Below are 27,576 nucleotides of genomic sequence, written 5' to 3'. Positions count from 1 at the left end.
CACAGGGTAAATCTGCAGTACAGCACCCCTGAATGGAGAGCATGTTTTGGGGTTAAGGGCCTTGCTCAAGGGCACAACAGGGGAATGTCTTGAGGATATAAACCCAGCAGCCCACCAGTTGCCAGATCAATTCCGCCCCTTGTCCAGCACCCGGCCTGGGACTCGAAACGGCCACCTTTTGGCTACAAGTCCAACTCCTTAGCCATTGGGCTAACTACCACCGAAGAGTGTCAGCCTACAGTCTGCGCTGGATTAACATTTATTTTAGTGGTCTGTCACAGGAGTCAAGCCTATCAGACACCTTTTACTAGGGGCGTGTTTGAAATGGAAAACGAAAATGAGCGATTAAAATGCTATAAGGAATTTATAAAAGCAGTTAAAAAGAGTCCATTATGAATGATTACAGCAAGTCGTATAATAGTGGTACGAAAGGCCTTATGAATGAATTCATAATGCATTATAAACAGGTGCGCTCATAGAAAAGGTTATCTCTTGTGATGCTAGTTTTAATAAGAATGGTGAGACAGTCTCGCCATCCTTCATCTATCCGAGAAGATTTGATCCAGCTATCAAACAGCTTTGCGTTTCAGCCGACTCTTTGCCCTGAACGAGTACCTGAAGAAACTTTGCAACGACAGGAATCGGTCTTCTTGTGACGACTTTGATTTGCTGTGGGAGCAACCAGTACTCTTAAAATATACAGGATTCACCCTAACCGCAGGTGTTCCAGGATTATTTCCAGCAACATCAAACTGTTTTAGAGACTGACAGACAAGGTCTGGTAATGCTCCAGTCCCAGCAACATCAAAATGTTTTAGAGACTGACAGACAGGGTCTGGTAGTGCTTCAGTCCCAACATCAAACTGTTTTAGAGACTGACAGACAGGGTCTTGTAGTGCTCCAGTCCCAGCAACATCAAACTGTTTTAGAGACTGACAGACAGGGTCTGGTAGTGCTCCAGTCCCAGCAACATCAAACTATTTTAGAGACTGACAAACAGGGTATGATAGTTCTCCAGTGCTCCCTGTCAGAATAAGCAACAGAGGACTTGGAAAGCATATCAACTCCTGTAGAAATGGCACTATTGTTATTGTGAGTAATTTATGTTCCTTTAACTCCGCCTTCTAGTGAGTTTATACAAGCTGTCAATCTGTTAGATTGGAGACTGTCAGATAACGTGGTTGTTACGTTAATCATTTGGTTGTTATTACATTGGTTACCTCGAGGCAGATGCCCGAGGGCAGAGTGGCACACACTCATTGAATATGGTACTTTTAAATGTTAAAGCAATCCCTAATAAAACTTTTCTCGTGAATGACCTCATTACTGAGCGCAAAGTTAATTGGATGTTTCTCACTGAAACATGGCTGTCATCAGACTGTAGTGCTGCTCTTATTGAAGCTTCCCCTTCAGAATACAGCTTTTCATTCTCTATCAGAAAAGTGCAAAAGGCCTCTATTTTTTCTAATGCTCTCAGCTGTAAGGTTATTTTATTTTGGCGACTTTGGGTCTTTTGAGTATCATGCTATACTGTTTAAATGTCAACTACCAGTTCTGGCCATAACCCTGTATAGGTCACCAGCACTGCCTCACGTTCTTTACTGATTGATCTGAACTATTCTCTATTGTCTTTGAGAACTATGATAAAATGATAAAATCAAATGTTATATTCGCGTTGACAAAGAGACCGACTCCAAGGCCATTGAATTCATTAATCTTTTGAGCTCTATTGACTTTAACCAACATGTTACTGGGCTACAGATTTTATTGAGTGTCTGAACAATTCTCCATCACCAATTCTGCCTTCCTCTTGTGATGATTTAGTTGATCACTTTAATAGCAAATGGAGGGCAACCATTGATGCCATAGCTCCAGTAAAGTTGAAAAAGGTCACATCCAAACAGAGAGCCCCTTGGATGAATGAGGAAACAAATCAATGAAAGAGAAATGCAGAAAGGCAGAGCGGAAGTGGAGAAAGTCAAAACTGCAGGTCCATTCTGATATTCTGAGAGATCAATTTGACATATATAACAAGGCAATTAAAATGTCAGATGGGCAAATTTTTCTAACTTGATCACTTCTATCCAGAATAATTTGAGAGTACTCTCCTCTACCACTGATGGCCTGATAAATCCTACCCCCTCAAACCAATGTGAACTTTCCACCAAATCTAAATGTTATGAGTTTGCTGCATATTTCAGAGATAATATAACCAACATTAGGCTGGGTATCAGTCAAGCAAGACCCGATGAGAAGTTTGATTATTTGTGCCTACCACACAAAGGCCCTATGTCGTACCCACTGTGACTATTAAAACCTACCCTAACCAGAAACCGTGGATGGATGGCGGCATTCACGCAAAACTGAAAGCGCGATCCACCGCATTTAACCATGGAAAGAGGTCTGGAAATATGGCTGAATATAAACAGTGAAGTTATTCCCTCCGCAAGACAATCAAACAAGCAAAATGCCAGTACAGGGCCAAGGTGGAGTCACAATTCAACGGCTCAGACATGAGACGTAGGTGGCAGGGTCTACAGGAAATCACGGACTACAAAAACAAAAACAGCCACGTCATGGATACCGATGTCACGCTTCCAGACGAACTAAACACCTTCGTTGCCCACTTTGAGGATAATACAGTGCCACCGTCGGGGCTTGCTAATAAAGACTGCACCCCCCCCCCCCCCCCCCCCCCCCTTCTCCGTGGCTGACGTGAGTAAAACATTTAAACTTGTTAACCCTCGCAAGGCCACTGGCCCAGATGGCATCCCTAGCCGCATCCTCAGAGCATGCACACATTTATGGACACATTTAATCGCTCGCTATTGCTGTTGTCTCCATATGCTTCAAGATAGCTACCATTGTTCCTATACCCAAGATGGCAAAGATAACTGAACTAAATGACTACTGCCCCGTGTAGCACTCACTTCTGTCATCATGAAGTGCTTTGAGAGGCTAGTCAAGGATCATATCACCGCCACTATACCGGCCACCCTAAACCCACTTCAGTTTGCATACTGTCCCAACAGGAAGGCGCAACAGCGCCTCTTCAAACTCAGGAGGCTGAAGACATTTTGGCTTGTCACCCAAAACTCTGACAAACCTTTACAGATGCACAATTGAAAGTGTCCTGTTGGGCTGTATCACAGCCTGGTATCACAACTGCACCACCCTCATCCGCAAGGCTCTCCAGAGGGCGGTGCGGTCTGCACAAGTCATCACCAGCGGAAAAGTACCTGCCCTCCATGACACCTACAGCACCCGATGTCACAGGAAGGCCAAAAAGATAATCAAGGACAACAACCAATTTAAGCCTATTAGAGAGCATGTGCCCTCAGGCCTGGAGGGAAGCTAAAGTCAATCCGCTACCCAAGAATAGTAAAGACCCCTTTACTGGCTCAAATAGCCAAACAATCAGCCTGTTACAAACCCTTAGTAAACTTCTGGAAAAAATTGTGTTTGACCAGATACAATGATACAATTTTACAGTAAACAAATTGACAACAGTATTTCAATATGCTTATAGGAAAGGACACTCAACAAGCACAGCACTTACACAAATGACTGATGATTGGCTGAGAGAAATTGATGATCAAATTATTGTGGGGGCTGTCTTGCTAGATTTCAGTGCAGCTTTTGACATTATTGATCATAGTCTGCTGCTGAAAAAACATATGTGTTATGGCTTTACACCCCTGCTATAATGTGGGTAAAGAGTTACTTGTCTAACAGAACACAGAGGGTGTTCTTTAATGGAAGCCTCTCAGACATAATCCAGGTAGAAGCAAGAATTCCCCAGGATAGCCGTTTAGGCGCCTTCCTTTTTTTTTTTTTTTTACTAACGACCTGTCACTGACTTTAAGTAAAGCCAGAGTTTATGCAGATGACTCAACACTATACACGTCAGCTACTACAGCGACTGAAATGACTGCAACACTTCATATTCATGAAATTTCGCTGTAAAGCATAATTTCAAAATCTGAGACGACAGGGTGAGGCGTGTTTCGCTATATTTCACTTGTGATTTCATGAATATGAATAATTTTTAGTAATATTTTGTATGTTTTATTTTATTCATTTTTTACATTTGTTTGAATTTGTACCCCGTTTTCTCCCCAATTTCATGGTATCCAATTGTATAGTAGTTACTATCTTGTCTCATCGCTACAACTCCCGTACGGGCTCGGGAGAGACGAAGGTTGAAAGACATGCGTCCTCCGATACACAACCCAACCAAGCCGCACTGCTTCTTAACACAGCGCCCTTAACAATGCGCCACCCGGGAGGCCCCCTAGTAATATTTTTTGACTGTTGTGCTATGCTATTCAGCGTTGCTGATGACAAATATACCGGATCCGGGATGGGTAGTTCTAATTAATTAAGGAAAGACCTAGTTAAACTGCAGCTAGCCCAGAGCAGAGCGGAATGTCTTGTTCTTCATTGTAATCAAGAGTGCTGATATAAATACTATACACGCCAGTCTCTATTGGTTAAGAGTTGAGGAGAGACTGACATTACTTCTTATTTTTATAAGAAATATTAATGTGTTGAAAATCCCAAATTGATTGCATAGTCAATTTACACACTGCTCTGACACACACACTTACCCCACCAAACTTGCCACCAGGGGTCTTTTCACAGCCCCCAAATCCAGAACAAATTCAACAAAGTCTACAGTATTATATAGAGCCACTATTGCATGGAACTCAATTCCATTTCATATTGCTCAAGTGAACAGCAAACCTGGTTTCACAAAACAGATAAAGCAACACCTCACAGCACAACGCCTCTCCCCTATTTGACCAAGATAGTTTGTGTGTATGTATTGATATGGAGGCTACGGTGCCTTTTGTAAAAATGTTATCATTCATGTAGTTCTGTCCTTGAGCTGTTCTTGTCTATTAATGCTAAGTATTATGTCATGTTTCATGTTTTGTGTGGACCCCAGGAAGAGTAGCTGCTGCTTTTGCAACAGCTAATGGGGATCCTAATAAAATACCAATTCTCGATCCTATCCCCACCACCTTCTTCAAAACAGTTTTTAATTGCATATCTGAAGAAGTGCAAGCTATTGTTAATCACTCACTGTTCACAGGCACTTTCCCCAATGCACTAAAAATGGCTATGGTGAAACCCCTTCTGAAGAAAAGTAATCTAGAGTTAGCAAGTTTCTGAGAATCTCCAACCTTTCATTCTTTATGCAAAATTTGGGAGAAATTGGTTTTCAAACAGCAAAATAATTTTTAAAGTGCCAACTGTAATTAAAAATGTTTTATTCCAATCTGATTTTTGTGCGCACCACAGCACAGAAACAGCCTTAGTAAAAGTGGTAAATGATCTTGGAGCCAACACAGATGCAAAACAGCTCTTTGTCCTTGTACTCTTGGATTTAAGTGCTACATTCAACACTGTTGACCTTGATGTCCTTCTGGACAGACTGGAGAGGTGGGTTGGCCTCTCCGGTCCAGTTATAAATTGGTTTAGGACCTATTTAACCGGTTGAGAGTTTTTTGTCAACCTTGGTGAACATAACTCATAGAAAACAAGGCTCGATTTTGGGTCTGGTACTATTCAGTTTATATATGTTACCCCTTGGTAGCATTATCAGAAAGCACAACAATGATTTTCACTGCTACCCAGATGATACACAATTTTAAGTTTCTGCGTCACCAGAGGATTTTAGCTCTATGGATAAATTATTAGACTGTATTAGTGATTTAAATACTTGGACGGCTCACAACTTCCTTCAGCTGAATCAAGACAAGACCGAAGTAATTATTGTTGGAGCCAAAGCACAGAGAGAGAATCTGGCTGCACATTTAATTCATGGGCAATAAAGATAAAACACCAGGTAAAAAACCAAGGTGTTATTTTAGATTCTGAACTTAATTTCCATTCATACATTAGGAATGTGACCAAAATAACTTTTTATCACCTGAGGAACATTGTCATGGTGCGGCTGTTTCTCTCTCAGGGTGATACAGAGAGACTAATCCATGCTTTTATTACAAGCAGGCGTGACTGTTGTAATGCCCCCCTGTCTTGTCTACCCAAGAAAGCCATTGGTCAATTGCAAAATATACAGCATGCTGCAGCACGGGTACTGACCAAGATCAGATGGAGAGCACACATTACACTGGTTTTAAGGTCTCTGCACTGGCTGCCTGTGAGTTTTATAATTAGTTTTAAGATTCTTCTTTTGGTTTTTAAATCACTCCACGATTTTGTGCACCCCAAAACATGTCAGACACTCTTAAAAAGTTATGTACCCAGTAGGTCCCTCAGGTCCTCTGGACTTTTAACTATCCCAAACCCTAGGACCAATAGGCATGAAAAGGCAGTAGTTATTATGCCCCCAACCTCTGGAATAGCCTGCTAGAGAACCTGAGGGGGGCTGAAACTGTGGACATATTTAAGAGACCTTGAAACAAAACTTTTTAGCTTTGCTCTTCCTTCGGGTGGTTTTTAGTCATTCAGTTTTTGTAAATCTTTTGTTTCTATCTTAAGTTTGTGTAGTAAATAGTTCAGCTTTTGTTTCAATTTTTTTATTATAATTTTTTCCTGTGAAGAACATTGCGTTGCATTCCATGTCTGAAATGTGCTGTGTAAATAAAGCTTGATTTCATTTGTTTTGATATGGGCAGTTGAATGGTTTGGTCTCTACATGGTCAATAACTGATCCTAGTAGATGACCATGCACATGTACACACACACACACTAAACTTGCCTTGCATCCTCAGCGGTCTCAGCAATAAGGTGGTAGGTGCGCTCTGGCATGATGATGTCGATTCCGTTCTCCTTGCCTGTGTTGTCCACAATCTCTCTGCAAGATAGAAGTACATCAATCTAGATCAGTTCCCTCTCTTCAGATATAAAACCTAGAGACAAAACCCCAAACTAGCCAAAAAGGCATTAAGAAAGACAGCTTTGTATAATATTTTCTTCTATTTAAATACTCTAAAATGCATCCTTCCTTCCTCCGATCTTTGAGGAAATCACTGATCTAACATGATTTGATAGGAGCAAGGTTTTCACTGTGTCAATAAACATGTCAAGTAAGATCACGGGACAAATTGGTGTTTGACCAGATACAATTCTATTTCACAGTAAACACATTGACAACAGAATTTCAGCATGCTTATAGGGATGGACACTCAACAAGCACAGCACTTACACAAATGCCTGATGATTGGTTGAGAGAAATTGATGATAAAATGATTGTGGAGGATGTCTTGTCAGACTTCAGTGTAGCTTTTGACATTATCAATCATAGTCTGCTGCTGGAAAAACTTGTGTGTTATGGCTTTACACCCCATGCTATATTGTGGATAAAGAGTTACTTGTCTAACAGAACTCAGAGGGTGTTCTTTAATGGAAGCCTCTGAAACATAATCCAGGTAGAAGCAGGAAATCCCCAGGGTAGCTGTTTAGGCCCCTTGCTTTTTTTCATCTTTACTAATGACATGCCATTGACTTTGAGTAAAGCTAGAGTGTCTATGTATGTGGATGACTCAACACTATACACATCAGCTACTACAGCAACTGAAATGACTGCAACACTCAACAAAGAGCTGCAGTTAGTTTCAGAGTGGGTGGCAAGGAATATGTTAGCCCTAAATATTTCTAAAACTAAAAGCATTGTATTTGGAACAAAACACTCACTAAACCCTAAACCTCAACTAAATCTTGTAATAAATAATGTGGAAATTTAGCAAGTTGAGATGACTAAACTTCTTGAAGTAACCGTAGATTGAAAACTGTCATGGTCAAAACATATTGATGCAGTGGTAGCTAAGATGGGGAGAAGTCTGTCTATAATAAAGCGATGCTCTGCCTTCTTAACAACACTATCAACAAGGCAGGTCCTACAGGCCTAGTTTTGTCGCACCTTGACTACTGTTCAGTCGTGTGGTCAGGTGCCACAAAAAAGGACTTAGGAAAATTGCAATTGGCTCAGAACAAGGCAGAACGGCTGGCCCTTGGATGTACACAGAGAGCTATAATTAATCATATGCATGTCAATCTTTCCTGGCTGAAAGCGGAGGAGAGATTGACTTCATCACTACTTTTATTTATGAGAGATATTGACATGTTGAATGCACCGAGCTGTCTGTCTAAACTACTGCACACAGCTCGGACACCCATGCATACCCCATAAGACATGCCACAAGAGGTCTCTTCACAGTGCCCAAGTCCAGAACAGACTATGGGAGGCGCACAGTACTACATAGAGCAATGACTACATGAAACTCTATTCCACATCAAGTAACTGATGCAAGCAGTTTAAAAAACAGATTAAAAAAACACCTTATGGAACAGCGGGGACTGTGAAGCAACACAAGCATTGGCACAGACACACGCACACACGCGCGCACACACACACACACACACACACACACACACACACAATACATACACATGGATGTAGTACTGTAGACATGTGGTAGTGGTGGAGTAGGGGCCTGAGTGCACAAGGTGTGTTCTGAATTCTGTGAATGTATTGTAATGTTTTAGATTGTACAAACTGCCTTAATTTTGCTGGACCCCAGGAAGATTAGCTGCTGCTTTGGCAGCAGCTAATGGGGATCCATAATGAATAGAAATACACTGATTACCTCAAGGAAGGGCAGCAGGAAGGATGCATTTTAACATAGCCCTTATATGGTTCACTCCTTACTTGGCTGCATGCATGTCCAGCATGCCCTTCATCTTGTCCTCGCCGTCTTTCTCGAAGTACATGAGCTTGCTCTGGCGCAGGACGAACCAGCGGCGCTTCCAGTTGCGGCGTGACAGCGTTGAGGAGCCCCCACCCTTCTTGTGGAGCCAGCCCTGCTTCAGGGCCTCCTGCTTAGCGCGGAACCACAGGAAGGTCTCGTCCTTCAGCACGCACCAACGCCGCTTCCACGTGTTCATCAGGCCACCTGGGGTAGAGAAGGATGAGAGAGGGGGAGATGTTAGGCATTGGAAATTCTTAAATGAAAGTGTAGAGGTAAGACGCTGTGACTGTAACACAGTCAAAGAGATTAACATCCATTAAAGTTCAATGGTCATTTCAATTAATGCTATTTCCCCATTGATCCTTGAACAAAATAACTTGGAATATAAACCAGAAACAAATGATTGAGTTTCAATGAAAAAACATTTAATGTGTTCATACAATATTAAAGAGTAAGTGCAAGTGACAGGGAATGAGAGAGGAAAGGACATCGAGCGAGAGAACGTGAGAGTGAAGGGGAGAGAAGGGACAAAGTCACAACAAGCACAAGCAACTGCTCCTCTGACCCCTAAAGAGAGATGGGGTGATGTGGAGAGGGAGAGAGAGGGATAATGGTGAGCAGTGAGTTGGAAAGACCCCCATTCACTCATTTTGCCAATATGGAGGAACACTGCCGTGCTCTTCCCAAATGCCTACAGTGCAACCTAGTGGTAAGTTGTAATAATGGCAAAGTGTGACTCAGTGAAAAGCAAACACCTGATTCAACTAACCATGGGTTTGATGACTAGTTTATCAATTAGTTGTGTTAGTGCTGGGCTCGAACAAAAATGTGTTACCTTTGATGTGGAGGAAACTGTGAAAGTATGGCAGTGTTACACAACTATAGACCGAGTCTCGTCGGTAGGACAGCTCATCGTCTATGTCGAACCTGTTGAAATCATCCTCGCTGTCCTCAAACTGAGCAGAGAGAGGGAAAAAGAGAGAGCGAGAGAAAGAGAGAGATATTGAAAAATATTCCGATAAGAGACATATTGAGGTTTAACAAATATGTAATGTCAACATCATAAGTAAAATATGTCTTGGTTTCACTTTTACTGATGAAAACCATTAACCATATTATTGCTTCGACCCCTGAACTAGGTTGTGATGTCACCCACAGCTGGTACCCACCGATGATTGGGCCCCCTCCGAGCTGAAGCGATAGGTCCCCGAACTGTTGTAGGTGCCCACAGAGCCGTGGTAGTCAGGTGACCACTGCCCTTTGCAGGGTTGTGAGAACGCCATGCTGCCGCTGGACACTATGGCCCCCTCGTCATAGTCGTCCTGGTCATAGTCCGAGTCTTCATCCGGAGGAATGAGCTCGACCAGATCATCGGACTGGGCCTCTGAAACCTGGGGGTGGCAGTAGACCGAGTCCCCGCCAGAGGAGGCGCTGTGGCAGGCTTGAAACAGCGGCAGCAGGGGCAGCGGCTGGTGGAGTAGTGTATTTGGTGGCAGGAGTGGGATCTGCATTCCGTCATTAGCGTACGGGTCCTCCTCTGATGAGTCGTCGCTGGTGCGGATGCCACTGGTGCGCTGGCCATCTGAGTGGCCATGCTCGCTTGGGTTGGGTGAGTCCTTGTATCCCTCATCATCAGCGCCAAAGCCTTCGTCCACCTCCTCCTCCTCACCCTCCTCCCTCTCTCCGCCTATCTTCTCCTCCTCCTCCACGCCCAGCGAGCACTCGATATTGCGCACGCACTCGTCAATCTCGTCGAAGTTGAGCGACTCCAAGAACTGCTGGGCGGCCTTGCACGCCTCATCCTCCAGGCGCTGCAGCTCCTGGTCACGGAGGGTTTGCAGTCGGTGGAGGGAGGCCTCGGTCAGGGACAGCTCCTGCTGCTCCTTCTGCCGCTGAAGCTCTTGGATCTCCCGCTCCAGACGTAGGATCTCCTCCACCTGCGAGGCGTCCTGGGATGCGTCCTGGGTCCGCACCGCCTCTTCGGAAAACTCCTCAGTAGAGATCTCTTCGAACATTTTGCAAGACTCCATTTCATTCAGCTGTTGCTGCACTGCCTGGGTTGCTGGCAATGTTGCTTGTTGTGTCTGTGTATTTTTCTGTGTCCGTGTTTGTGTCTGAGTCAGAAGGTATAGCTCTTGGGCCTGATGGAGGTCCTCAACCTTCCTGGCTTTCTCTGCCTATGGAGAAAGAAAAGAGAGCGCAAAAACGAATGTTTCGAGAGAGACTGGTACTGAGAGTGGTCAGCAAGCTATTAAGCAAAAGGCAACTAAGACAGAGAGATAGCACAACACAAAGCGCAGTGGCAAAATGTTTACCTCGGTTTTATCGAATAGGCACCGAGAGTGAAAGACATAATCATGCAACATGCATTGAGAAAGAGGTGATACTATAAACCCCAATTTAGAAGCAAATCCTAAATGAATGTTATGCGATTAATAGATACTCTTACACATTGTGCTAGCCATTCAGCCTCCAGCCTCTTCTTTTCCCTATAATAAAAAAACACACAGAAAACAGCGACATCATGTCATGTTACATATTACCACGTATTTCATGTGTGCATTTTTTGTATTTACATGGCTCATTTGAAAAGGAAAACTTGGTCTAAACATTACTCCCTAACAAAATAAAGGTAAAAAAATATAAACTTCCTTTCTTGGGCAACGATGAGCTAGCTATATAATTAACAGCTAGCGACATTGAATTTCCATCCTCTCAGGCCAGGGGCATAATGTATGAATTCATCATTGGTTCAGAATCACCACTGTAATAATTGGTCAGTATGGAGAATTAAGTGAAACCACAAGTCCAAATCCATATCTCCATCCATGGCTAATTTAGGAAAGGGGCAATTTGAGCTAGTTAGCAACACAATGAGTATGCAACAATTAAAGTTTCTGGCAATGACGTATTTCTGTTGATTCGATGTGATAGGAGTGAAGCCAAATCCAAATTGGCTTCATTTTCTTTTGGTGAACCAGGACCATGCACAGTTGACCTCACTCAGTTTAGCTCAATGCTGGCTATTATTTTATAGTTTTTCTTATCAAGGCAGGCCAAATGCTCGCTGGCTTCCCTGGCATTCAATGCTATGGGCAGCAACAATGTCATACCACATATAGAACAATGAGACAGATAATTTCACCGGATGTATAAATGTGAAACATCCAGTTGAGGTTTCCCCTCACTACCAAATATAGTGATGAGAGGAAGCCCATTGGCCGGCAGCAGGCGAAGATGGAGCAAGATGGATTTTGGTTGACATTCTGCACATTTTCTCATCGATGGAACATTTAATCTCAATAACTGGAATCTGTTACGAACAGATTAGGTTTTGTAGACTTTACCCTTTGCCAAAGTTAAAAAAAATGTCTTTCTTTGGAAGAAATGCAATGGTGGATTGAGTTATTGCACATGCGCACTTCACAGAGTATAGTTATACAAATCTTTGGTCATACTCTTTTTGACCATACAGCATCAGATGGGCTACAAATACTGAGACAGAGGGGTACTGTTTTGCTCACTCGGAAGCTTTCTCCGGTGAGATACATTCAGCCTCTTGCGAATTGAAGGAAAACTATAACAGACAGAGACAAAAGATACATTATTTGATTTCTTATTTTCTGACTACATTTTTGGGGGAAGCCTGGCTTCCCTTGGCATCCATGAATACAGGCCACTGGTGTGTTTACAAGTAGGCTACAACTTCCGTTTGTATGAAGAGTGTTCAGATTAATTGCAAAGTCCCTATTTGCCATGCAAATGAACTGAATCACGAAAAAACATTCCACTACATTTCAGCCCTGCCACAAAAGGACCAGCTGACATCATGTCAGTGATTCTCTCGTTAACACAGGTGTGAGTGTTGACGAGGACAAGGCTGGAGATCACTCTGCCATGCTGACTGAGTTTGAATAACAGACTGGAAGCTTCAAAAGGAGGGTGGTGCTTGGAATCATTGTTCTTCCTCTGTCAACCATGGTTACCTGCAAGGAAACACGTGCCGTCATCATTGCTTTGCACAAAAAGGGCTTCACAGGCAAGGATATTGCTGCCAGTAAGATTGCACCTAAATCCACCATTTATCGGATCATCAAGAACTTCAAGGAGAGCGGTTCAATTGTTGTGAAGAAGGCTTCAGGGCGCCCAAGAAAGTCCAGCAAGCGCCAGGACCGTCTCCTAAAGTTGATTCAGCTGCGGGATCGGGGCACCACCAGTACAGAGCTTGCTCAGGAATGGCAGCAGGCAGGTGTGAGTGCACGCATAGTGAGGCGAAGACATTTGGAGGATGGCCTGGTGTCAAGAAGGGCAGCAAAGAAGCCACTTCTCAACAGGAAGTAAGGCTGTAACATAACAAAATGTGGAAAAAGTCAAGGACTCTGAATACTTTCCAAATCCACTGTACTTGCATATGGTGTGTTTGGGGAGTGCAGTGAGGTGTTCGGAGTGACTTTGATACAAGGGAGGAGAGTTTGTTGTTATGGATCACCAAATTGTACTGTATTGAAAGAGAGCTTATATTGCTAGCTAGATACCGACAGCAAACAACTTACTAGCTTGTCATTTACCCTCCCGAGTACCAGTCCAGCTGGTCTAGGATGCCGCCACTGCTTGCTGGTCTCGCAATTATTTTTCTCGCCGTCACAAGTCCTCTTCAGTGTATTCTGGCTCAAATAAACAGGGCTGTATGTTTCAATGTAAAATAATATTTTTTTAAATTGTCCCATTGTAGCTAAGTATTTAGCAGTCTTGGATAGACAGTGCACAGTCATGGTAACGGTAACATTGCAACTGTGAACCTGTAAATGAGTACCGCCCCCGTTTTGAAAAGCCTGCCTTTGAGGGCCGGAACAAGGAAGTATGGGTCCCATCAGGCTGTCGTCTTTACAAAGCCAAGGAAAATGAGTCAACCTAGATATCCTGCAATGTCCTGGCAGATAGGAACATCATTGAGACAAGTCCAATGGCTCTATTGACCAAGGACAATCATATCTACTCGCTGCTAGCGTGATCGTGCAATCATCAAAACACAAAGCCCACAATAATTGCTACAAAACATGATTCCGTACATTTTATATCAGACAGCAGGTTCAATCAACCAATGACGTCATTGGTTGAATTCTTCCAGGACCAAATTTCTACATCCTCTCATCACTCATATTTATATGGGGAGACCGGAAAACACCCCAAATAGTGTCTAGTGGTGAAGTTTCCATTTAATACTGTATATAGCCATTGATTCTTGAAGAATGTAACTTGGAAACTACTCATGAGCATGTTTGTTTGTAGACAATGTAATTGTAAAAAAAAAACACTGTATAGCTTTAAAACGTGGTTAAAACTAGCATTTTGAGCAAATGGATGGTCAGTCCTTGCATCCATATGTGAGAGTGCCAAAAGTATGGCCCACAGATTTAAATGAATCTGAACAAACCTTTGACTGGAACAGAACATGGACAATTACCTTGTCATCCCGTAATCCGAACATCAATTTGCCAACTTCTACCGCCGATTCATTAAGAACTTTAGCTCGATCTCCTCTCACTTCTCTCCTCAAGGGTGGTCCCTGGAAGTTGGGTGGAATCCTGCAGCTGTGACGAAGCATTACGCCTGTGAAGGGACGTTTCACCTCCGCCCCGTTGCTCAAACATCCAGATCCTACGCTGCCCTTTATGGTGGAGGTGGACGCTTCAGAAGTAGGTGTGGGGGCTGTCCTGTCCCAACATCAAGGTAATCCACAGAAATTGTATCCATGTGCGTATTATTCTAAAAAGCTGTCTCCTGCAGAGATGAACTATGATGTTGGCGATCGGGAGCTCCTGGCGGTGAAGTTGGCATTAGAGGAGTGGAGACACTGGCTGGAGGGCCCCCAGGACCCATTTCTCTTTGGAACCTGGAGTACATACGCACAGCGAGGTGACTGAACCCGCGCCAAGCCAGGTGGGACCTTTTCTTCACCAGATTTGATTTAAAAAAAACACAAAGCTGATGCCCTGTCCGGTCTCTACGAATCGGGAGAGGTTCCGGTCTTTAGTGCACCCATAATTCTGCCCTCTCGAGTTGTAGCCCCTGTGCTCTGGGATGTAGATGTTGAAATTCACCAGGCACCAGAGAGGGAACCCGCACCTTCTACCTGTCCTCCTGAGCGCACCTACATTCCCACGGGGATAAGGGATCGGCTGTTGACCTTGTCCCACACAGCTATTGTCTCTGGATATCCAGGTATCACTTGCACCATTCAGTCCATCTCTGGAAAGTATGGGTGGCCCACCTTGGCGTAGGACGTCACTCGTTATGTCAACTCCTGTTCCGTATGTGCCCAATCCAAATCCCCCTGGAACCCTCCAGTAGGGAAACTCCTTCCCCTTCCTGTGTCTCAGCGTCTCTGGTCTCATCTGTCCATTGATTTTGTCACTGATCTCCACTCTTCTGATGGTTTTGCCACCATTTTTGTGATAGTGGACAGATTCTCGAAATCACGCCGTTTCATCCCTCTCTCTGGTGTCTCTACCGCTATCCAGGTCGCTGAGGCACTGTTCCAGCAGGTCTTCAGGCACTATGGCCTTCCAGACAATATCATCTCCGATTGTGGCCCCCAATGCACATTTACAAATATAGCATGTGTTTAGTGAGTCTGCCAGATCAGAGGCAGTAGGGATGACCAGGGATGTTCTCTTGATACTCCAGGACCTTGAAATGCTTCTTACAAAGCCACTCTTTCGTTGCCCAGGCGGTGTGTTTGGGATCATTGTCATGCTGAAAGACCCAGCCACGTTTCATCTTCAATGCCCTTGCTGATGGTAGGCTTTGTTACTTTGGTCCCAGCTCTCTGCAGGTCATTCACTAGGTCCCCCCGTGTGGTTCTGGGATTTTTGCTCACCGTTCTTGTGATAATTTTGACCCCCCGGGGTGAGATTATGCGTGGAGCCCCAGATCGAAGGAGATTATCAGTGGTCTTGTATGTCTTCCATTTCCTAATAATTGCTCCCACAGTTGATTTCTTCAAACCAAGCTGCTTACCTATTGCAGATTCAGTCTTCGCAGCCTGGTGCAGGTCTACAATTTTGTTTCTGGTGTCCTTTGACAGCTCTTTGGTCTTGGCCATAGTGGAGTTTGGAGTGTGACTGTTTGAGGTTGTGGACAGGTGTATTTTATACTGATAACAAGTTCAAACAGGTGCCATTAATACAGGTAATGAGTGGAGGACAGAGGAGCCTCTCAAAGAAGAAGTTACAGGTCTGTGAGAGCCAGAAATCTTGCTTGTTTGTAGGTGACCAAATATTTATTTTCCACCATAATTTGCAAATAAATTCTTTAAAAATCCTACAATGTGATTTTCTGGAATTTTTTTCTCATTTTGTTTGTCATAGTTGAAATCCTATGATAAAAATTACAGGCCTCTCTCATCTTTTTAAGTTGGAGAACTTGCACAATTGGTGGCACAATACTTTTTTGCCCCACTGTATGTACTTTTTGAATATTATTGCCTCTGATCTGAACCCCTCAAAAAAACAAAAAAAAGTTGGTCACCCCCAAAAAATATTGTCAATTTTTCATTAATTCATGTGATGTCATCATTGTCTAAATGTCCTGAACCATTGGCAATAAAATAATAACAAAGTCCAATGTTCAGCAATAATAATAATAATATTTTCTTCATTTTACCCAATTGAGGGGTTGTCCTCATCATTGTCTTATGGTGAGGGCAGGATTGTGCATGGATAGCATACCTGAATATTGAGCCAGTCAAACTGGGGTTAGCCCAGATCTGTCGGCTCGTCCCCTTGTGTGTTGGCTTGATGTGCTTCTCAAAGAAGTATTGAGCCTCCTTGGCAGTGGAAAACGTTTATGTTGTCTTCCCGGAAAGTCAAGACGAGTCGCATCTCAGGTTTAGCTTGGGTATCTCACCTAGCTGTAGGTCGCCCTCTGTTTCAGCAGTTCGGCACTCAGGTCTGGTTAGATGCTGATCCTCTTCAAAGCCACCAATTCCGCTGCGAGGCGAACAATTTGCCATTAGACTTCAAAACTGTGGATTCGTACAATCGTACACTGAGCTCCGTTGTGGATAGGACTCGTGCGGTGAGCAATGTTAAAAGATTTTGCTCATGAAGGATGTTGGGTTTCCCGCTTCCAAACCAGTTTCAAGTCCTGTGACCCGCATATTGAAATTATGGGAATTATGTCTGAGTGATTCTGTTATCTTTTTTAGGAGATTGACTCCCCTTCTAGTTTAGTATGCGCTGTGTCCTTGTCATGGAGTCACACCTCTGTCACACTGGCCACAGTTTCCAAACTGTCCACTTTAGTTGAGTAAGCATTGCTGAAGGCTGAGGCAATTTCCTCACGAACAATCTCTTGGATAGTAACGGGTGTTGTTGGGTGTTGAGAGTCGCCATGTTCCCACAGGGGAATTGTGGACGGACAGATTATGCTAACTGCTGGAGTGAAATAGAATTGCTAGTTGTGTCTTGTAATACTGTCAAAATCACACACCTTAATATGGTGTTATGTGTTGACAATTATTTAACAAGAAGTCTGTTTATTTATAGTTATTTTCTGCAAGGCAATAAAGGCAGATTGAAGCTCAAAAATGACCTAGTCAGCCGCGTGGGCAATAGCATACACAACAGTGTCTTCTACATAAATTAATAAAGTGGAATAATCAAATCCAATCCCAGTCAGCACACAAACACACACACACACACACACACACACACACACACACACACACACACACACACACACACACACACACACACACACACACACAGAGAGAAACTGCAAATAGCCCACCTATCCAGCTCTTCCACCCTCCTCCTCCTCTTATCCTCCTCCATCATCTTCCTCTCATCCTGGAGCTGGCAGTAGACCTTTCGTCCCAACTGGCCCCTCAGGCATTTCTGGAAGGTGAGAGCGGCCCAGCGCAGGAGCAAGAACTTCCGCCTCCAATAAAACGCCCTGTAGTTCTTCTGAATGACCACAATGCACTGCAGCAGCTTCCTGTACTGCTTCCTGTGGAGTGACATCAATGAAAAGGAAATTGATATAGCTCGTCTTAGAATCGTATATCTTAGTGTGTTCTCACCTTGGAATAGCTAAACATCACAATAGGTATTCAGTATGTATGCATAATCATATATACAATTACTGACAAGTGTGTAACAGGGAAGTGGTCCCCCCCAGGGTCTGACTTTGGCCCAATCGTTTCCCTCGAAGAGGCTGTGCGTAGAGAAGGGGGTAGCTGCATCCCAATATGGTGACTGGAGTATGGGAGAGTGGGTGTGTCAAAAGGAAAGTATTTTTTAAATTTGACCTTGGAAGACATATTGAGACCTAGGTCTCTTTTTCAAACGTGCCCTGCACAAATATACACATTATACACAGTAGTGGGCGTGTGGAAAGGAGTGGGTGTGTCAAAAGGAAAGTATTGGGCATGTGGAAAGGAGTGGGTGTGTCGAAAGGAAAGTAGTGGGCGTGTGGAAAGGAGTGGGTGTGTCGAAAGGAAAGTAGTGGGCGTGTGGAAAGGAGTGGGTGTGTCGAAAGGAAAGTAGTGGGCGTGTGGAAAGGAGTGGGTGTGTCGAAAGGAAAGTAGTGGGCATGTGGAAAGGAGTGGGTGTGTCAAAAGGAAACTCGTGGGCGTGTGGAAAGGAGTGGGTGTGTCGAAAGGAAACTAGTGGGCATGTGGAAAGGAGTGGGTGTGTCGAAAGGAAACTAGCGGGCATGTGGAAAGGAGTGGGTGTGTCGAAAGGAAACTAGTGGGCATGTGGAAAGGAGTGGGTGTGTCGAAAGGAAAGTAGCCGGCGTGTGGAAAGGAGTCGGTGTGTCGAAAGAAAACTAGTGGGCATGTGGAAAGGAGTGGGTGTGTCGAAAGCGCTCTGCTTTTGGTTAGATGGTTTTGATAGAACTGTTTTTCTTCTTCTTTTGTTTCTTACCATGCAACTATCGTACATTGAGCTACCATACCGCAAGAGTTTGGACTTATGTTTTTAAAACTTTATGGCTGCAGGGGCAGTATTGAGTAGCTTGGATGAATAAGGTGCCCAGAGTAAATGGCCTGCTCCTCAGTCCCAGTTTCTAATATATGCATATTATTAGTACATTTGGATATAAAACACTCTGAAGTTTCTAAAACAGTTTGAATGATGTCTGTGAGTATAACAGAACTCATATGGCAGGCAAAGGCCTGACAAAAAATCCAAACAGGAAGTGGGAAATCTGAAGTTTTGTAGTTTTTGAACTCAGCCCTATCGAATACACAGTGGGATATCGTTCAAGTTGCACTTCCTAGGGCTTCCACTAGATGTCAACCGTCTTTAGAAACTTGAATGAGGCTTCTACTGTGATGTAAGGCCCGATGAGCAGAGAGCCAGGTCCTGGTCATGCGCATTTCACATGAGAGCGACCTGCGTTCCATGGCTTTTCTACAGACAATGGAATTCTCCGGTTGGAACGTTATTGAAGATTTATGATAAAAACATCCTAAAGATTGATTCTATACTTAGTTTGAAATGTTTCTACGACCTGTAATATAACTTTTTGAACTTTTCGTCCGACGTTCGGCTGGACCTGCACAAGCGTTTGGATTTGTGTACTAAACGCCCTAACATAAGTAGCTACTTGGACATAAATAATGGACATTATCGAACAAATCAAACATTTATTGTGGAACTAGGATTCCTGGGAGTGCATTCTGATGAAGATCATCGAAGGTAAGGGAATATTTATAATGTTATTTCTGATTTCTGTTGACTCCAAAATGGCGGATAATTTCATTTTTATTCTGAGCGCCGTTCTCAGATTTTTGCATGGTTTGCTTTTTCTGTAAAGCTTTTTTGAAATCTGACACAGCGGTTGCATTAAGGAGAGGTATATCTATAATTCCATGTGTAACACTTGTATTGTTATCAACATTTATGATGAGTATTTCTGTAAAATTGATGTGGCTATGCAAAATCACTGAATGTTTTTGGAACTACTGAATGTAACGCGCCAATATAAACTCCGATTTTTTGTTATAAATATGAACTTTATCAAACACAACATACATGTAATGTGTAACATGAAGTCCTATGAGTGTCATCTGATGAAGATCATCAAAGGTTAGTGATTCATTTTCTATTTGTGCTTTTTGTGACTCCTATCTTTGGCTGGGAAAATGGCTGTGTTTTTCTGTGACTAGGTGGTGACTTAACATAATCGTTTGTGGTGCTTTCGCTGTAAAGCCTATTTGAAATCAGACACTGTGGTGGGATGAACAACACGATTACCTTTAAAACGGTATAAGATACATGTATGTTTGAGGAATTATAATTATGAGATTTCTGTTATTTTGAATTTGACGCCCTGCACTTCCACTGGCTGTTGTCATATCGATCCCGTTATCGGGATTGCAGCCCTAAGAATTTTGACAGAGAATGCCCGAGTTGCATGATTTTATTTCAAGTCGGATAGCAGTCCAAACAAGAAATAACTGATAACCATCTAGACCAGGGGTGCACAATTAGAATTCAAAGAGGTCCAGTGACTAACATTTTCTCCCCCCAAAGGTCCAAACCATTAAAATGTCTAGCGTACGTAATGATTTGGGGGCATATGTAGTTATTGTACGGTACAGTACTGTGCAAAAGTTTTAGGCAGCTGTGAAAAAATGCTGTAAAGTAAGAATGCTTTCAAAAATAGACACGTTAATGGATTATATTTATCAATTAACAAAATGCAAAGTGAGTGAACAGAAGAAAAATCTACATCAAATCAATATTTGGTGTGACCTCCCTTTGTCTTCAAAACAGCATCAATTCCCCTAGGTACACTTGCACACAGTTTTTGAAGGAACTCGGTAGGTAGGTTGGCCCAAACATCTTGGAGACCTAACCATAGTTCTTCTGTGGATTTAAGCAGCCTCAGGAGCTTCTCTCTCTTTATGTAATCCCAGACAGACTCAATGATGTTGAGATCAGGGCTCTGTGGGGGCCATACCATCCCTTCCAGAACTCCTTGTTCTTCTTTACGCTGAAGATAGTTCTTAATGACTTTCGTTGTATGTTTGGGGTCATTGTCATGCTGCAGAATACATTTTGGGCCAATCAGATTGCATGATGGATAATTATCTGCCTGTACTTCTCAGCATTGAGGAGACCATTAATTCTGACCAAGTCCCCAACTCCATTTGCAGAAATGCAGCCCCAAACTTGCGAGGAACCTCCACCATGCTTCACTGTTGCCTGAAGACACTCATTTGTGTACCGCTTTCCAGCCCTTCGGTGAACAAACTGCCTTCTGCTACAGCCAAATAGTTACAATTTTGACTCATCAGTCCAGAGCACCTGCTGCCAATTTTCAGCACCCCAGTTCCTGTGTTTTCTTGCATAGTTGAGTCGCTTGACCTTGTTTCCACGTCAGAGGTATGGCTTTTTGGCCGCGAGTTTTCCATGAAGGCCACTTCTGACCAGACCTCAGTAGATGGGTGTACCAGGGTCCCACGGTTTTCTGCCAATTCTGAGCTGATGGCACTGCTGGACATCTTCCGATTGCGAAGGGAAGTAAGCGTGATGTGTCTTTCATCTGCCGCAGTAATTTTCTTTGGCCGACTACTGCGTCTACGGTCCTCAACGTTGCCCGTTTCTTTGTTCTTCAAAAGAGCTTGGACAGCACATCTGGAAACCCCTGTCTGACTTGAAATTTCTGCCTGGGAGAGACCTTGCTGATGCAGTCCTTGTTGCTGTGCTCAGTCTTGCCATGGTGTATGTCTTTTGACAGTGAACTGTCTTCAGCAAACCTTAACTGGGTTTGGCTGTTCTTCACCCAGTTTTAATCCTCCTGTTTCCACAGCTGTTTCTGTTTCAGTGAATGATTGTGTTTCAACCTACTTATTGAATTGATGATCATTAGGTATAATTGTTTAATCATACACCTGACTATATATCTACAAAATCCCTGACTTTGTGCAAGTGTACCTACAAGAATTGGTGGTGTTTTGAAGGCAAAGGGTGGTCACACCAAATATGGATTTGATTTAGATTTTTACTCTGTTCCCTGCATTTAGCTAATTGATAAATATAATCTATTAACATGTCTATTTTTGAAAGCATTCTTACTTTACAGCCTTTTTTAACCTGCCTAAAACTTTTGCACAGTGCTGTATATGTATAACATTTCAATAACATTTAAACAATATTTATTGCACATTTTCAATGCAGACACATTAAACATGAGGTAAAATAAATATGCAGCCAAATCATAAATAAAAGTAGACCAATCACAAATGTTCTCATTTTAAGCAAAACAAGACGGCATCTTCACAAAAAAAATTACAAAAGTGCCTGTTTCTGAAAAAAGTGCTTTGTTTTTTGAACAAATAAGAAACCACAGGTTTAATATTCATCTTTCCTACTCTCTCCCACTTCACTTCTCCATCTCTCTTCTTTAGTGAGAGAAATGGGCTTTTGCTTGCCCTGCCAGTAATTTGAATCTTGGCTGGAATGGAGTCAGTGTCATTCTCATGCACCATGGTAGGTGCTCATGGTAGGTGCTCATTGGTGAGTCTAGAACAGTACTTATTTTAAATGATGTTCATAGTGGAGATAGAAGATTCACAACTGTATGTGGAGCCAAACATAGTCAAGGTGTGTAGTGCTACTTTGGTTAGACCAGGGAAAACAGTCTCAGACACAGCCTGCAGCCAGAAAGTGTCATGATCAGTTAGTTGAAAGGACTCTCTTAGTGCAACATTTGCTTGCAGATCAATCAGTTCCATCTGTAGAGATCCAGCATGTACCCACTTGAAGGTCTTTGTCACATCCTTCGAAAATCCCCTGACATCTGTGATGAGGAATGGATTCTCAATTAGGAGAGGGAGCTGCTTTCCAAGGCTAAAGCTGTCAAAGCAATTTCTGAAGTTTCCAATCAGCTTATCTATAAAGTCAATATGAGGAGAAACATCTCTCTCACCCTGAATCTGTTCCTGCACTTTTGGGAAGTGTGCACAGTCTCCTTGAAGATCTTCCTTGAACACTTCCGCGAGAACCCATCCAATTTGAAGAAGCTGGAGCAGTTTTGCCTCGAAGAAGGGGAAATCCCAGTGGCTAGATGTGCCAAGCTTATAGAGACATACCCCAAGAGACTCACAGCTGTAATCGCTGCAAAAGGTTGCTCTACAAAGTATTGACTTTGGGGGGGGGGGTGAATAGTTATGCACGCTCAAGTTTTCTGTTTTTTTGTCTTATTTCTTGTTCGTTTCACAATAAAAAATATGTTACATCTTCAAAGTGGTAAGCATGTTGTGTAAATCAAATGATACAACCCCTCCCAAAAAAATCCATTTTAATTCCAGGTAACAAAATAGTAAAAATACCAAGAGGGTTGAATACTTTCGCAAGCCACTGTATATGTCCTTTCCTCTTGTATGAGTCTCGAGTGGTGTTACACCTAACAGGTCTTCACAGAATTCCTTCTTCCCTGTGTGGTAAAATCTAACATACACCAGAAGCTGGGCATTATCACTCACATCAGTAGATTCATCAACAGCTAGTGCTCTGCATGTTGCACTCCGAACGAATAGCTTCATCAAACTGTGTTAATACATCCTCTGTTAGTATTTCACTCTTTCTTGCTGTTGTTGGACGTGACATTGGGATTTGCTAGATCTTTTCACAGCTCGTCTTTTTGTTTACCGTCAAGTAAAGTTTCAGTGACAGCATTCATGCACTCCATCACCACTCCCCCGTCAGTAAATGGCTTTTGATGTTGACCCAAAATCCAAGCTATTTTTAGTGAACATTCGTTTGCAAGTTGTTGGGCAGTGAATGCATGGGAGAGGACTTTGGTTGACCGATCATACTGGGCTTTGAGTTTGTTTATTTTGCGTGCCCTCACCTCAGACTGCTGTGGATATGTTTGCTCAAAAGATTTGTGCTTTGTCTCGTAGTGGTGCTTCACGTTGGAACTTTTTATTCGAGCCACGGTCTCTGAACATATCTGGCAGAGTGGTTTGACACTCGCTTCGGGAAGGATAAAGCCATATTTGTCTGTCCACTCCTCTTTGAAAGCTTAATTTTCTGTACAACTTTCCTGACTTTTTTTTCTATAATTTCTCCTCTCGCTTCCGCTTTTGCTTCTCTCGCTGTGTCTCTCTCTGACAACATCAGTCTCCTAACATGTATTGTAAACATTCACTTTGATTGGCTGAGTTTCGTGAAGTGATTTAAATAATGCACGTGCTTGGACAACACACAGTAGAATGGGGCGCTGTCTTGAACCTTCCCAGCTGCGCTGAGCCAGCTCAGTATGTGTACATTGTGAAAAGGGTTGCTTCATCAGTATTTAATTGAACAATTATTTATGAGAAATGTGTTGAGGTCCAGATAGATCCTTCACTTGGTTTGGACTTGTAGTTCAGTCCAATCAGCCACGCAAAACGATCTTGAGTGGCAACAAATCTGGCCAATTAGCCTGATTCACTTTCCATACACCCACTCCTTTCGACACACCCACTCACCCATAGTCCGGTCACTATATTGTGCTGCAGCTACCCATACTTGTGTGTGTGTGCACTATATGGTATATGCCTATCAGGTTTGCGGTCAATTCAACGTCCAATTAGTCAATTTAGGAAGTGAATCTCAAATGTAAATTCATACACTGAAAAAAGATTATGGGCAGCAATTTTCGATTCATGAATTTCATAACATAAACTGAAATGACCTCAAACCTGGTGCACATACAGGATATGTGGCATGTTTACCTGGCCATGTAGCCCATGACATAAGCTTGAATGACCATGGCTGCTTTTAGCACCTCCAACTCTCGCTGCTTCTCCAGCCTGTGCTCCAGAGACTCCCGTAGAAACACCTGTGGGGGGATAGAGAGGGAGGAAAGAGAGGAAGGGGGGGCACAGTAAAGGAGAAGAAAAGAGAAAAGAGGTGAAGGAGAAGGGTTCCATTTAAAATAAATACATTTGCCTGCAATTTGATCAAACCTACACTACATAATAGACTTACATTATATTACAAATGTACTTTTTTGTACTGTACGTAGTAGAATGGTTTTGGGCTCTTTGCAAATACCCGGTACACTCCTAATAGGCAGATAGCTCCAGTTTTCTGAATGAACAAGTATTATTGTAAACAGTGATGTTTGATTGAATCCAACTCTCTGTTTAGTCTATGTCATTCCATTTCTTTGAACACGTGGAACAGTACAGCTAGACAAACAACAGCTATTCTGCCTGAGAATATGCTCAAAATAAATTGTAACACACTACAAATATGTAAGCCAACAACTTCAGAAACCCACTCACGTACATCTAAAACTGATTTAAAACCCAACACAAACGAATAACACAGCCCAACACACCGCAATGTTCATCAAATCAATGATTCACTCTTTTGTTCAAACTGCGGGAGCCACTGTTAAAGGCTGCAAAATAACGAAGGAAAGGCATTTAGTGGCTCAGTTTCTGAATGGTCTAATCTACAGGCAGTCCGACCGCCCTTCTAAGACCCAAGCTCTCTTCCATTTCTATAGGGAAACCAGGCTCAATTGTGGGCCTTGAGGTTAAGCCAATTAGAGACTGTAGAAATGTAGATGTGGGATGTTGTCTCAAGTGAATCAGCGGAGAAATGTCAGAATTACAGGGGTATTGCTGAACAGGTTGTCTTGGCTTGGCTTTATCCTGTCGAATGATATAGGAGGGGACATTAAACAAGATATTGAGATATAGGATAGAATGTCTCATCAATGCATGTTAGGTAACACTGTACATTAAGTTGCCAGTATTACTATATAACTACACAGTAATAACAGTACATGAATGTTATTTAAATCAAATTGTATTTGTCACATGCTTTCTTAAACAACAGGTGTAGACTAACAGTGAAATGCTTACTTACGGGCCCTTACAAACAAGGCACAGAGAAAGAAAATTGAGAAATAATAGAAAAGCAAATACACAATGAGTAACGATATCTTGGCTAAATACACGGGGTACCAGTACCGAGTTGATGTGCAGGGGTATGAGGTAATCAAGGTAGATGTGTATATATTCCAAGGAATAAATCCAATTGAATTTGTCACATGTGCCAAATACAACAGCTGTAGAGTTTTTTTGTTGTTGTACTTTTTACCCCAATTTCGTGATATCCAATTGGTAGTTCCAGTCTTGTCCCATGGGACTTGGGAGAGGCGAAGGTCATGGGTCTCCCGGTCGCGGCCGGCTGTGACACAGCCCGGGATCGAACCCGGGTCCCGAGTGGCTCAGCCTTAGACCGCTGCACCACTCGGGAGGCTAGGTGTAGACTTTTCCGTGAAATTCTTAGTTACAAGCCCTTAACCAACAACGCAGTTTTAGGAAAATAGAGTTAAGAAAATATTTACTAAATAAACTAAAGTTTAAAAAAAGTAACAATAAAATAACAATAACGAGGCTATATAAAGGGGGTTCATGTAATGTAGGTAGGGGTAAAGTGATTAAGCATAGATAATAAACAGCAAGTAGCAGTAGTGTAAAAACAAAGGGGGGGGGGGGGGGGTCAATTAATTGTTCTACAGTCTTGTGACTTGGGAGTAGAAGCTTCCTCTGACACCACCTAGTATAGAGGTCCTGGATGGCAGGAAACTTGGTCCCAGTGATGTACTGGGTCGTACGCACTACCCTCTGTAGCGTCTTACGGTCAGTTGCCGAGCAGTTGCCATACCAGGCAGTGATGCAACCAGTCAGGATGCTCTCGATGATGCAGCTGTATAACTTTTTGAGGATCTGGGGACCCATGCCAAATCTTTTTAGTCTCCTGAGGGGGAATAGGCATTGTCATGCCCTCTTCATGACTGTCTTAGTGTGTTTGGACCGTGATAGTTTGTTGTTGATGTGGACACCGGAGTGACAATAGAGTGGACAATAGAGTGACTAGGCAGCATTATAGATAATAAATGATAGAAGCAGCATGTGATGACTCAAAAAGGTTAGTGCAAAAAGGGGGTCAATGCAGGTAATCTGAGTAGCTACAGTGGGGCAAAAAAGTATTTAGTCGGCCACCAATTGTGCAAGTTCTCCCACTTAAAAAAGACGAGAGAGGCCTGTTACAGGTCTGTGAGAGCCAGAAATCTTGCTTGTTCGTAGGTGACCAAATACTTATTTTCCACCATAATATGCAAGTAAATTTATAAAAAATCCTACAATGTGATTTTCTGGATTTTTTTTCCTCATTTTATCTGTCATAGTTGAAGTGTACCTATGATGAACATTACAGGCCTCTCTCATCTTTTTAAGTGGGAGAACTTGCACAATTGGCGGCTGACTAAATACTTTTTTGCCCCACTGTATTTGGGTATCTATTTAACGTACTATTTATCAGTCTTTTGGCTTGGGGGTGGAAGCTGTTCAGGGTCCTGTTGGTTCCAGACTTGGTGCTACGTAATTACATGGTAATGAGGTTGTAGCGCTGTCAGTTATTTCACAATTGGAACCAGGATTGTGTAATTACACATCCACTTGCTGAAGGTTATTCCACATGTGTAATTACTGATGTTATTACACATTTTCTGGTTCCACTAAGTAACTAATGTTTTGGAATTACATGAGTCAGCTATGAATTACCATGTTAATAACGCAAACCAAAATCTGACCTTACATGCAACTACAAGGTGCCACAATTGGATCCACATATAATACCATGGTTGATAAATAAGCTAGGACCTAGTAACAACAATTGCAACAAGGCACACCCTGTCATTACCTGGCTCAAAGGCTATACCGAATCAAGTGTAATGTAAGAACAATGCAGTTACATAGGATGTACTTGTACCTACCCAGGACCAAGCAACTTAATGTAAGGTGAAACCCAGTAACCTTTATAATTACTAT

General features: G+C 42.7%; 1 protein-coding gene across 4 annotated transcripts in view; it reads right to left on the bottom strand.

The window, feature by feature from the left end:
* Positions 1 to 27,576, bottom strand: part of myo10 (myosin X) — a 96,737-nt gene that overhangs the window by 22,553 nt on the left and 46,608 nt on the right. For all 4 annotated transcript variants that reach the window (XM_090181686.1, XM_090181689.1, XM_090181690.1 and 1 more), the window contains 7 exons: positions 24,460 to 24,566; positions 17,514 to 17,732; positions 11,170 to 11,209; positions 9,890 to 10,897; positions 9,556 to 9,676; positions 8,681 to 8,924; positions 6,727 to 6,826 (listed from right to left, as the gene is read on the bottom strand). In XM_090181686.1, coding sequence (XP_090037812.1) covers positions 6,727 to 6,826; positions 8,681 to 8,924; positions 9,556 to 9,676; positions 9,890 to 10,897; positions 11,170 to 11,209; positions 17,514 to 17,732; positions 24,460 to 24,566 — 1,839 coding nt within the window. The remainder of the gene's footprint in view (positions 1 to 6,726; positions 6,827 to 8,680; positions 8,925 to 9,555; positions 9,677 to 9,889; positions 10,898 to 11,169; positions 11,210 to 17,513; positions 17,733 to 24,459; positions 24,567 to 27,576) is intronic.

The sequence above is a fragment of the Oncorhynchus mykiss genome, chromosome 8 (genome assembly GCF_057628025.1).
Source record: "Oncorhynchus mykiss isolate SJ-2025 chromosome 8, ASM5762802v1, whole genome shotgun sequence".
NCBI lineage: Eukaryota > Metazoa > Chordata > Actinopteri > Salmoniformes > Salmonidae > Oncorhynchus > Oncorhynchus mykiss.
The sequence above is the reverse complement of the archived record's forward strand: the minus strand, read 5'-3'. Positions and strand labels throughout refer to the sequence as shown.